The 13,394-nt window shown below is 41.3% G+C and overlaps 1 protein-coding gene and 1 long non-coding RNA gene across 3 annotated transcripts in view; one reads left to right on the top strand and one right to left on the bottom strand.

The window, feature by feature from the left end:
- Positions 1 to 13,394, bottom strand: part of UNKL (unk like zinc finger) — a 513,314-nt gene that overhangs the window by 160,079 nt on the left and 339,841 nt on the right. For both annotated transcript variants that reach the window (XM_078664930.1, XM_078664931.1), the window contains one exon: positions 2,203 to 2,268. In XM_078664930.1, coding sequence (XP_078521056.1) covers positions 2,203 to 2,268 — 66 coding nt within the window. The remainder of the gene's footprint in view (positions 1 to 2,202; positions 2,269 to 13,394) is intronic.
- The window catches only part of LOC144786015 (uncharacterized), a 352,278-nt gene that overhangs the window by 33,042 nt on the left and 305,842 nt on the right, over positions 1 to 13,394 (top strand). The gene's annotated exons all lie outside the window — the stretch shown is intronic.

Here is a 13,394-nt window from a genome sequence, read left to right as displayed (position 1 = left end):
GCTGGCAGGAACAGAAAAAAGAGTTTGCATATTGTTCACCCTCTTTGTCTTTGAAAGAATCTTAAGGTTTCCTCTGAACGTGCACTAGGAAAATCACAATTTATTCCCATTGTTAGTGAATCATAAGAGATAGCTTGTTAGCAAGTACTCCGGTCTCCTTAATTTGAGCTGCCTATCCATGATTCAGTGCTTAATAGAGATACCAACAGCCCTACATAGGATCCTTGATGAATAGAAAACACTTGAAGCAATAGAATGGGTGTTCAGACATAGGATTAGTATCTGCCTCAACAACAGAACGTGGGATCAGGTGCCAATGGTCAAATTGGCCTTTAGGGTATCTACCAAGTATTTGACATGTATATTAACCAGAGCAACCAATCAGTGAGGTGAGTGTTATGACAGAGATACAAGGCTAAGCACTAAGCAGAGGTAAATGCCTAGTATTCATTGGTATTTCTTAGGAATAAGAAGCGTGACCAGTTCCTCGGATATGGCCCCCTCAAAAGTACATTTTATTTTCTTTGGAGGTGCTGGGGCTGTATGTTGCTGTGGTGGACAAGAAAGAACCTGTCTTGTCCGAGGATAGATATTCATCATTCTCTGCTCGACATCAGGCAGCTCCATAGAAGGAGTTGGTTCACTCGACTTGGAGACAGGTGTTGTAAAGCTTCCCAAAGCCGATTCTGGACTGGACTTGGGTACGAAAGCCACTTTATTGGTGCTGCAAGACTGATGGGACTTGGTTAGCTTTCAAAGGCTTAGTACGATGTGCTTGTGGCATCTTCAGAGCAGAGATGGGCTGTCAATGCAAAGCGGGCTTGAGGACAGTGGTCTGTCCCCACTTTCAAGACCTCTTTAGATGATCTTCAAATGTTGAGGTCTTTGATGCAGGTTTCACAGGGGACCCTGGAGATGGCTCATCTCCATAATCCAAGTCCTCGGAGTATACAGTATCTGGTTTCAGATTATTTTATCAGATGGGCTTTGCCTCTCCACATTGAACTACATTCCTCAACATCTTGGCACCGAGTCCGGTAGATTGCGCTGGAGAGCCTCAGCTCTGCATCTCCTAATGCGCATACTAACGTGACCGGATATCGTATAGTTGTTTTATTTTTGAACGCCTATCAGACAGCACACCTTGATTTCTCGTGATTCATTGGTAAGCAGAAGTTACATACCCTATACTTGTGTGACTAAGGGAATTTATTGCTGCACTTTAGGCAAAACCGGAAGGGAGTGTTCTCCATACACCTCCTCCCTCCCCCACAAGAAATTTGCATTAGACCTGGGTATGAATCAGGGACAGACAATATGCCAGGGACACCAAAAAAGTGGCCACCATTAGCGAATCGGGGCAGTTGTGGACGTGTATAGAAAAACTATATACGTGATTTGCCAGGCATGGGCGATTTCATACATTTGTGCTTGCTGTAGGTAAAGCTTGTGGTAATATTGGGTAAACCACAGTAAAAACCGTCCCACCAAAGAATAGAAGAGGCACACACACACACAGCTAAAAAAACGTCCCACACACTGATCGGTCAGGCCTACCCTCCGGACATTGCCACAGTGCCTTATATGCTAGTGAAACTCTGGCGAGGATGACAAAAATGCTGCTCTTGGTCAGTTCAGAAGCATGGTCATCAGACAGTGTCTAGTTTATTCGTTGGAGGCTAGTCAGGTGTTTGGAGTAGGACAACTGTCCTCTTGCTGCTCAACTATCTCAGACGATTAAATGCACGCCATGCTGATGCAGAAAATGAACAATCTGAGGTGGAATATTTGTTCTTTGAGAACCAAACTTAGACTTATAAGAAATATAGCTTTCAACGTCTGCACCCAACCCCAATGGTAGAAGAGGGCAAAGCATGATATTTACAGCAACACATACTACAAAGATGTATTTATGACAGGATGACTGTCTACAATTATATATGGAACTATAAATGAGAAAAGCACTTGATTTATGATAAGATGAACATTACACAATAAATATAAGAATTTTTTTAACGTATCCGTTTGACTCTGCTGTGTCCTATATGTTCTTGGGTGTGTCCCTAAGCTGGCTTGACTTTTGGTATTCTGTAAAACATGTGCCATTTTGGCTACTGGAATTCACAATGCTGTAACCCAGTAGCTATGGTATACATATTGCTGAACAAAATCCAAAAACAATTTTTTTTAAAACAATTATACCTGCTTATTCTTTTGTTCGTTAATTTTCTGAGCATTGTCTGTAGACAGGCACTTGTGATGGTTTGCCTGTAAAAGAAGATGACATAGTTAAAACCTAACTAAGAAGATTATGTGATTAAATTAGACACATAAGTCCTTTCAATAAAAATAGAAAATATAGGCAATGCGTGCCTACACGTGAATGACATGAAAGAACAAAGTCACATCATGACTAAGTCACATATGTGCAGAAGTTGTTTAATTCTGGAGGAAAAGTGCAGCCTGAGGTGGTGGATGTGGTGGCTCTTTCCTAAATATATTTTGAATGTGATTAACAGATCATTATATTCAGTGTAAGCAAGTTGAGTTATTGTAATTGTAAATATTTAGCTCTTAATATCCCTGCCGAAGCACTGAAGCATTCTGAACCCAAAGTTAGAGGTAAATAGGTTAGGAATCTATGCTTCCTTTCCCTAGTAGAATGAGTTGTGTAAAGTTTGTGCCAAATCCCATGCATTTACTCTAGTGTACTGTATACTGTTAGATCAAATGGAGTGAAGTAATCAAGGGAAGATGTGGAATATTAGTGGGATTGGGGTGTGTAGGTGTGCACCTTACGGAGATGAAATGGTATGTCTTGAAAGCATGTCCGGGAATCCATAGTACACAGAAAAGTTTGGGATGAGCCAGAGAGTGGAGGAAACTGATGTAGTTGTAGTTACTTCAGATAACTATAAATGGTGAATTTCAGTGGTCTTGTTAGTTTAAAACGGTAGTTTTTAACACCTACAATAACGTTCCTTTAACATTTTTTTCAGTGAAGTTCTAAGGTTTTTTTAATGTAAGATATTATTCCAATTCCCAACAATAACACTTTTGTTTTTTTCAATGTGTGCATATGTGTGTGTTATATGTTTGGAAAATGAGCGCCCCTCCCCAACACTTTCTTTCCAGAAAGGAGCTGAAGTGCATTAGATTTAAAAAAAAAGAAAGTTTCATGAAGATTTGTCAAATGGCGCCAGTTATTAGCAAACCAAAAAATGCTTTTCCTATGGAAACCGCAATCCTTACCCACCGCTGTCTACATACGAGCGGTTGACTGAAGGGAAGGTCACGCCCTGTGTCCGACATCACCTCCCCCAAGCACACAGCCAAAGGTAAAGCGTGACGAGGGTTTGGATTTACGTATGGTAATTAAATATTACTTTACCTTATAAAGCCCCATGAAATTCACTGGAAAAACCCCAGAAGTTAAAATAACGTAATAACGTTATAGTTAGGTGACATTTTCAGTAACATAATGTTTTAAACTCTAGAAACCACTGAAATTCACCAGTAATAGTTATAGTTATCTCAAGTATCTATAACTTGTGCCCCAAAGTACTTAATTCACGCTCCCAGCTCGCACTGCTAATTGCCACTCTTGACATCTTTTAGGACCTCATTGATAATATCACTGCAACATTTCCAATGAATTATTGACAAGAAAACTGTGCACGGCATGGGCGCGAGTTATAGGAGCGGGGTGGTGGAAGTGAGGAATTATCCTGTGCGTATGCACCAAGCACAATATCAGTGATCGCTTTGTTACAAGGTAGGTGAGGTTCAGTGGGCGCAACTCCCAGCTGAAGCACCTGTCACAATGTTAGTCTTGACAACCACTGAGGCAAAGTCAGTGCTGGGGAGGTGTCCAGATCACTGGCATCCGCCAACTACTCATACCAGTTGTCTTTAGCCTCATCAGGGAGGTTGATGTATCCATAAGGTTCCTCCTCAATCATACTCCTCAAAGGGCCGGATAAAAAAAAAAACAGGCCTTGGCTTAAACTCGAAAGGTGGAGTTCCGGATGGAGTGGATGTCAGGCTGCACCGATCTGGCTCTGTACCAGAGTCCGTATGATGATGGGGAACAACGTCGCTGAATGGGCTCCAGGGTGCGGGATGATGTTTTCATGGTTTGAAAGCTTGATCTAGATTCCTTACCCACTTGGGCATTCATGGACAGCCTAGAGCCATTGGTAACTTCAAGGTGTCTTACCTCCTTGGGTATTTTGGGATATTTAATGAAGGTATGGCACAACGCAGTTGACAGGGTGGCAAAATATTGACAACAATTTGTTTGATAAGACAGCGGTTAAACCCGTTCCTCTAGCAATAAGAGACCTCAAAGGTGAAAATATTTGACTTTCTGTGATGGAGCACATGCTGTAACAGAAGAATAAAACGCGTATGTTAAAGCAAACTCCTTTTTGGGAATATAGAGACAGATTTGTGTTCAACCACACCTTGCAATCCATAATCTCATATGCAAAGTGGATTGCTGGAGTTGCACTTCTCTGGAGCTGAATTACTGAGTAGGGGCTTCTGATGAAGCAGCACTTGGCATCTCTTTTATGGAGGAGAATGTAGTACTGCCAAAGATGGATGAGGGAAAAGATAAAGCATGATGTTTTTAAGCACCTTATTTGTTTGCATAGAGTAGTCACCACAGTACTCCAAGTCTCAAGCAGAAGGGCAGTGCCTTGAAGTCAAAGGCATGGTTGATTTTGTATATCGTTCTGCCATTGTAGGTCATCGTTGTCATGCGTGAAGTCATTCTTAACCTCTTGTATCTCTTCTTGACAATTAGTTTTTTGCTAGCAATGTCTTATCTAAGTTGAGCCCCTCAATGCTGAGAACAATGGAGAGAACCAATATATTTCAATATCTTGCCTATTCTCTTATTTATTCCCCTGAAGGGTCGGGTTGTAATAAAAAGTGTGGCTTAAGGAAGATGTATAACCTTCTGTGACCTAGAATTCTGTGACCCAGTCTCAGTGGCTTTCTTTAGTGTTCTCCTGCTCTCTCAACAGTCTAATTCACTCTCAGTCCATCAAAGTTCTCCTGTATATATTCTAACTAAAGTTTCATTCCCCCACCGTTCTGGGAGTATTGGGGGCGGGGGGGGGGGGGGGGTCAGGAGGACCAGATTAAATAAAGAGTATAATAGTTTTTCCTTCGAAGGAGGGACCCCTTATAAACAGTGCAGAAAGTCCAATTGCAAAAGCATTTAAAGACAAATCTCCTTCCCTTTCTTAAAGGCAGCTGGTGATATCCCCTGGGATAGGTGAAATATAAAACCTTACAAAAATCTGGAGCTTAAGCTAGGGCTCGGGTGAAGCCCAGGAACGACCAAGTAGAAGTCTCAATAAAGTAAAAGTAAAGTCTGAGATGGTAAACAGCACAGCTGTTTCCAAGAGCTCCATCACATGTGCTGTAGAACTCTACGTGATTGTGGTATCTAGCAGGAGCAGAGAGATACGTTCTTCAACCTTATGGTCTGTGATCTGGATTGTTTCAATAAGGGGAATGTGCTACTAAACAAACACAAATGATGGGCACATGGTAAGTTTAGCACCACTTATTGCTATTTTAATGTACCGGGATAACCAGTCTGAAAACAGGAAATGATTGAAGCATTCTAGGAAAGACACAACACTGCAGAGCTGAGACTTTAAAGGGCCATCCAAATAACTGTCCACTCTGAAAACTAGGAGACAAAACCTACACATTGTATTTATTCTGCTGTAGTGAACAGTCTCTGAAAAACAATATATGCCGCAAAGATTAACAACATCAATCTTTAGAAACCAATTGTGTTCTTCACAAAGCACTCTGCTTAGAATACCTGTCCAGGTGTTCCAAGTCTTGATCCTTGAGAGCATAATTTTCATTATTTTCTTTCTCGTAAACCTCAAGATTAGACGTCATTAGATTTAAATGTCAGGAGGCTTATGTCTTCATAGGCTCCTGAGATTGATTCCATTGGTCACTGGGCGGACCCAGAAGTGACCTCATATTGTATCTGGTTTCAAAATTATCTGAATCAGGGAAGAAAATGTTCTTCTCTCAAAGAAAACTTGTTCCACAGTGGTATTGAGACACACAAAGTTCTGAGTTGATACGGAAGGGTAGCTGTTTTATGTGAACTTCAGTTTGTATATGAAAGATAAAGATCCCTTGTTTCTTGATGAGAGCAGCTACTACTACAATATTTTCATAGAATACTCTAAGGGCTGATATGATATCCAATGGTAGTATCTTGAACTAGTAAGGATTTTAAAAATGTTGTTTCAGGCTTCAAATCAAGTCAACTGCAATGCGCAGTGGCAGACAAGCAAACCTATAAAAGGAGGCACCATTAATTAAACTGCTAGGATGGTTGTAAAGTCTGCTGATGCCCTTTTCATAAACGTTTTAATATTTTTATACACAAAGACATTTAAACCCATCAGTATGAGTTATCCTCAGTCAACAAATACATCTCAATATGATATATAATTTGCAACCTCAAAATGTCCTAGCTCTGGCATGGCGAATTTGACATACACAACACTATAAGCAGTAATGTTGGGTGGCAACCCATACTCCGTCATTACAATGCAAGGAGTTTGATACCGGTGGTGAGAGAGTATTGAGGAGGATAGAAGAAACCACAAACCAGCTCCCTCCATGTGGCTACATCCTACACAATCTCTGGGTCATTTCTGACTTCAAACCTATGTATGTAGGTCCTCGGAAATTCTAACATGGAACTGTGTATGAATTTTCTTGTGAAAATAAGCTATTAGACCTCGAGTCTTCCAGCTTTAACAATTCACTACAGCCCATGAATGCACTGTTGTACCTGATTTGCCCTCTGCCAATAGCTATTTCTGAAGTGAGAACAGAGGGGAGTGAGGATGTGTTGCACCCTCAGCCAAAGTAGGGATCTCAACAGATGTTTGGAATAGGTGCATGGATAAATGCAAGGTATGTTTGTCTCTGCCTGAATAAGTTAATGTTACTCAGAAGTTGTCAACTGTGAGTAGCCTGGCTCAGGATTTTCAAAAATCATTGGAGAGGAGTGGAATATAGAAGGTAAGAAGTGTGGAGCAGATGCCTTTAATCCACCTTTCTTGTGTCTCAGGGAAGATAGGCAATAAAGTAGAAGGGGAAATGTGGGATCCCCATGTAATTAAAGTAATTAGCTGATCCTTATCATTCAGGGACTTCGAAGACAAAGCACGCTGATGCATGTGGCCCTGTCTTTGACACAACACAGACCAATTTACCCTGAAAATATCATTTTTAACTGTATTAGTAAGGCCTTCAGCAGTTGGGGTAGGGGGCAAAAGAGGAAAAGCAGTGAACAACTATGACTTTAGTAGTGTGCATAGTAAATGTCCCTAAAATGAGGCAAGGAGCAAAGAAGCTACTCTGCCTAACTGTTCCAAATACATTACAGCTGAAATAAACTGTCCTAACCTGGTGAAAGATGATTATATCTGGGGTTTGAGAATGAATGTAGCCACCTTATGTAGAGGTGACAGCAAAAACAACAAGGTGATAGAAGGAATGCTTGAATTAATCGTAGCCACTCGCTCTGGGCCACATTCCAGACCATTGTGCTCACTGTGCCACTATAACCAAACTACACCGGACTTATGAGCCCCAATATGATTTGATTAAAAAATTTAGAAAGCGTGCAATTGCCAGAAGTAGTCTTGATGTTAGTGTGATTCTGAATTCACCAGACCATCAAAGCGAGAACATAAAGGGATTAAGTAGTGTGGCTCACTGGTTAGAGGCAGCAGGCCTGAGAGCAGAAGTCAGCCCGGGACCAGGGTTCAATTCCCGACGCGGCAGGGTCGTGGACCTTGGTCAGCGGACTGGATAATTCTCGCTTCGGTGCTTACTCTAATCAGGGGTTCCACTCGGCAACTCTGGGCATTAGCTTGCCTAATCTCCACAATGGCCCCACCAATTCCGGGGATGCCTGGCTCCACCTTGGGGACTCCCAGCAAGGGACCATCCCACAGGGAAAGCCAGGACGGGTTCCCCAGAGTTATACAGCGCCGGGACGCCCCGTTGCTGGGGCAGCTGTGCGCTTTACAAGTATACTACATTTACATTTACATAATAAAGCTGACACAACCAGGGTTTTAACGGTTTTTGGAAATAGAGAAATTGTCCTGACTTTTAAAGACAAGGGATGTCTATTCGAAGCTTAAAAGTGGAGTAAACAAAGCTCTGGCCTCCCCAAGTAGTTCTTCTAATTCTAGGAGTAATCACCAAACATGATGAGGCTGATCATAATAACCTTTGGGGGGGGGGGGGGGGAGGGTACCAGCTGAATTTACTTTAAAGGTACTCTGGTCCTACTCCATACAGAGCTTTGAGCCGAGCACAAGGGCTTGAAAATGATCCTCTTCCTAACAGGGAGCCTATAAAGCTCTCCCAAAGCATTAGATGCCAACTTAAATTTGGGAATTTTCTTTAGTAAACAACAAGCTATATTTTACAACATTTGAAGACTGTTTAATTCCCAAATAGAGGGAGTTGCAATAATCAAGCTTGGATAACACCAGGGAAATAACAACCAATTTTTGCAAGCAGGGTGGGCTAAATGAAAGTACATTCCTCAACAATTTTAAAATAAAGAAACAAGTTGAAGTCAGTTTTTGATCTGCTCAACAAATGACCTATCAGCGTTAAATAGGACACCCACATTTCTTACTTTGGAGACTGGTAAGGGAGAAGGACCAAGCACCTGAGGTCACCATGATTGGTTCCAGAAAGAGACATCGTTGCCAAAAAGGAGAACCTCTGTTTTTTGAGAATTTAGCTTTAAGCAATTCCTGTGCATCCAACTAACGGTGGCTGTTATGCAGCCATTAAACATGGCAGCAACCTCCTCCACATTACCCGAGATCGACACCACAATCTGGGTATCATCAGCATACACTGCTGAGGCAAAATCAAAAGAATGTATTAACTTGGTCAAAGGGGTGGCCACATAAATATTAAACAGCATAGGACTGAGGGATGACCCCTTGGGTACCCCGCAAGGCAGGGTAAAAGATTTAGAGAAACTTCGAAAGGATCACCTTTTGTTCTCGATCATCAAAAATTACGAGAGGAGATCCAAGACTGAGCCGGTAATCCCAATATCAGCCAGTCGCTCCAAGAGGACCACATAGCTAACCATATCGAAGCCCGGAAACAAGTCCAAAAGGACCACTGCAGCCTGCCGAGAATTGGCCAGGATGGATCTAACCTCTTCTGAGACTGCAACTAAAGCAGTGTCAGTAATATGGCCTGGCCTGGCCTGAAGCCAAACTGTGCCTCATTCAGGATTTTATATTTCTCTGGGTGTTCTGACAAGGTTTTGTTAAGGTGCTTTTAAATAATTTTGGCCAGTATGGGTAACGGTGATATAGGTCGTTAGTTATTCTCATTCAGAGGGTCCAAAAAGGGCATCAGGACAAAAAAGGTGTAGGGTTACTTGTGTTCCGGTTCAGGGAGTACCTGACTTGGCAGTCCGGGCTTTCAAATTGAAGTGGTACAGAGGGCCCCCCATGCAACTTTACTTTGGATCCAGCCTTATGCAAATCAGTATTGACACTGCCCCAGTAGGAACAGTTCAGCACAAACTGCCTCGCCATATCCTCCCTGAACCAGAACACATGCCACCCAAGGCTGGTTTTACCCTATATCAATCAAATTTATTTCAGTTCACAGAACCATAAAAGTGCAAAGTAAAACCATATGAACATACTGAGCTTCAGCAGATAAACATAAACCTCTAGAAGAGTCCTAGAGATGAACTCAAATAGAGTTCGCTATGCTATACGGAAGAATACTGTAAGGATCTGTAAAATAAGGAATAGATTAGGATACTTGTCTTATTTCATTATAGTTAAAGTGCAATGCATTAGAACACATTAAAACACACCTCTAAGTCTTTTTTTGTGTTTTGTCTGCATGCCTGGAACTGATATGCCAAATTGACCGCAAGTAATTGGAGATCAAAATAGATAATGCTACTCCTGTTGTCTGTCCTACAAATTCTTTTTCCAGGAATGGAACACTATATATTTGGTTTAACTACTATTTATTTCAAGGCCATGATATTTGCAGAAGAGACTAAACTTTTCCAGGAGGATACATAAGCCCATCAAAGTTTTTGAAAGGAGAAGTGGGTCTCCTGCAAATAATAAACTTGGAACTTTTAGTCTAGCCATTTTGCGGGAGTCATTCTCGCAGTCCAGGAAGTAAGGAATACAACCAATGATGAATAACAAAAAAGGTGTGCGTGCCAGGACACAGCGTTGGTGAACACCTCTTCTAATAGGGATGTTCTCCGTGATTTCCCCTCCCGGACCCCACCTGACTCTAGCAAAGTTATCTGTGTTTAGTTGCTGGATCAAAAACAATAGACCAGCGGGGGACCCCCATTTTTCTCAAGATCTTCTAGAGTTTTACATTTGAGGCAAAATCGAAGGCGGCTTATAGATCCACAAATACGACAAATGGAGCCCGATCTATGTCAATGTTTTTACATTTTATAGCCAGGAACCATAGCACCTGGTCAACCATACTTATCTTAGCTTTGAACTCTGCCTACACATATTGTGAATTGGGAGGCCTGTGGCTATTATCTGTGGTGTGCTCTTCCCATGTAGCAGATTCCTATCAAAGGATTCCTGAAAAAATGATAATATCTCTCTTAATGGTGATTTTTGGGAGGAAATTGGCACACTGGAGAAAAACTTTAGGTAATAATTTTCTTAGCAGAAGTGTTCTATGCTCAATTGTTTCAATGACAAGCTGTGATCGGGTCAACAACAAGCTTTGATACAGTCAACAATTTCTTTTTATGGATTGTATTGTGCAGTGCTCGATTTAATTAGCCTATACAGGAGGTATTATATTAAACGTTCCCAATTAACAAGGGGTAATGCCATGCTTGCCCCTTAATGACATCCCAGTTTAATATGTTATTAACTTTCCTGGTAGAACAGTTGACGTTTCTGAGAAGGTACCTACAGTGGGGTATCATCACGATATCATTCAGCTTTTCACAGGTGATGCAATTTAAAAGGGTCGCATAGAAAATGCAAAAGAACTACTGCTGGGTGAAACTTTTGTGTTACTGCACGGAGAAATCTTTTGTTATTAATTGGTTTAAAACCATTGTTATAAAAATGGGTAGTAAAAATACACACACAGTGCCATTTTCCTCTTCTTAGGTCACGAAAACCACGTAAATATTGCTTCTAATGACTGCCGGGATTTTAGATTTTGTATGACTGGCTCTTAGTATTCCCAGATTACAGAAAGTGAACTGCCCTAAACTCCTTTATTTGGAGGTGTCCTAAAATTTAACAACCTTTTAAGGTGTTATTCTGTATCAAAGGTTTAACTTGTTCAAGAGGTTAAATCAATTACAGCTGCATCTTCTGTAGTAGAACAGTGGAGCCATTTAAGCTGCTCTCAAATAGACCGAGTGGAGAATAGATACCTGGCGGTAGTTATGGCCAGGATTCCAATCATCCATTTAAAAACTGAAATAAGGTATACTGTACCAGTTTGTTGGTTGCCTTAAACCTCTTTTCTTCTGGGCATTCTGTGGTTAAACTCTAGCCTATAAACGTCATACAGCTGTGATTGTAGAACCCCAGTGCCACCTGGTTTGACCTGGCTCAGATATGTGGAGATCTACCTGTTAGAAATCTGATATGTTCAATATGTGAGCTTCTCCTGACTGCATAGCTTGGAGAGATCTCAAAAAACTGAAATCTGCCCAATGGTAAAGACAATGGTCTGTCCCTTAGAGGGCCACTCTACACTAGCAAAGAATGCTATTATTGGAAGAAAAACAATAGGTGGTACGCAAGAGTCAAATATGCATAAACAGGTGAGAATTAAAGAACAACATTTGAATGAAATGTTCCCCCATGCCTCGGACATGATGAAGAAACTCTTCCTAATATTTAGTCGAGGGGAATCTCATATATAACTATGCTGCAAGGACAACAGGACCCATTCCATTTATCATCCCATGTTTCCAATTATGATAATTTATCTATTAAATAAATGCTGCTTTACTTTCTGTTTTGTCTGCTGAAAGCTGGATTAAGGAAACAATGGTTGAACCCATCATAAATACCAGCACAAGAGGAGGATTATAGAAGTCTTAGTTTTCCTTGGCAGTACACGAAGAACGGGCGGAACGCCTGATACACCAATTTATGTGAAGAGTCTAAAAATATTAGGGCCATTAACGGTGCCTTTTAAAGGAAATTGCTTCTAAGGTTTACACTGCACTTACTAAGGTCATGATAGTTTAAATACTGCTGCTATCTGCTAGTTTTCTTTTAAAGAGAATTTCTTACTTTCTTTACAGGGGATAATGTACATTGGATATAGTACAAAATATTCTAATACTTTACTGATTAACTTGTGTGAGATACTTTACCTAGTGCCCTTTTATAATGCTTTGTGCGTTACATTGTACATTTTATATTGTAATAACGTTGTGAACCCTGAGTGTCAAGCCTTTTACTCTCCCTCTCTGATGGTGCAGAAGGCTTTGGTGTAGACATGTCTGCATCAGACACCTGTGATGACTGAATCCAATTTCAGATCTGCTCTGAGGAAATGCAGGTACTGTTTCGGGGGTCGATACATCTTCAGAAAACGTGGTGCCAGTGCTTTAACTGTAGCTAGCGAAAAAGTTGTACTCCGCTATTTCCTAACGGCCCAGTGCTAAGGGCAATAGAGAATTTGGTGCTGCCCTTGGTTGGAGGGCTTCAAGTTTTACAGACAGGACTGGTCTCTGATAAAATAATCACTTTAGTAGCTCCTGTTCCAAGTAACTCCTGAAATATCAGAAAGTCGTTCATCGGCAAAGCCCCGACAGAGGAGGGGAGGTAGGTGTGCATGATATTTGAAACTCATACAAGTACAAATAAGGAGATCAGGATCTTGTATATGAGATCCTTCATCTACCCACGGGAGTACTGTGAGGAGAGTTGGGTTTGCTACCTGTAGGCTGCTGTGGGAAAGTAGGCTTCAATTTTCTAATTTGGAGACATGAAAGTTGCTTCCAATGATTTCCTCGAAGGAAGTTGATCAAGGAGCCTTAGCCCGTTCTGAAATGGATCTAAAATGGGATGATTGGCTCTTTTGGGGCATTAGAATATGGCCACAACCCCAGATCTGGCCCAGTTATCTTATTGCCCAATAAAGCCAAAGTCTCCTCTCTTTGGGCCAGATGTAGGTAGAATTGATTTACCGATTCTTAATTACCGAATTTTACCGATTCGGTAATTAAGAATCGGTAAATCAGAGGGGTGGAGATGTAGGTATTCCAGATGTGCTGGAATACCGTATCGGAACAATTCGGT

The sequence above is a fragment of the Lissotriton helveticus genome, chromosome 10, assembly GCF_964261635.1.
Source record: "Lissotriton helveticus chromosome 10, aLisHel1.1, whole genome shotgun sequence".
Lineage (NCBI taxonomy): Eukaryota > Metazoa > Chordata > Amphibia > Caudata > Salamandridae > Lissotriton > Lissotriton helveticus.
Note: the sequence above shows the minus strand (reverse complement) of the source record. Positions and strands in the feature narration are given on the sequence as shown.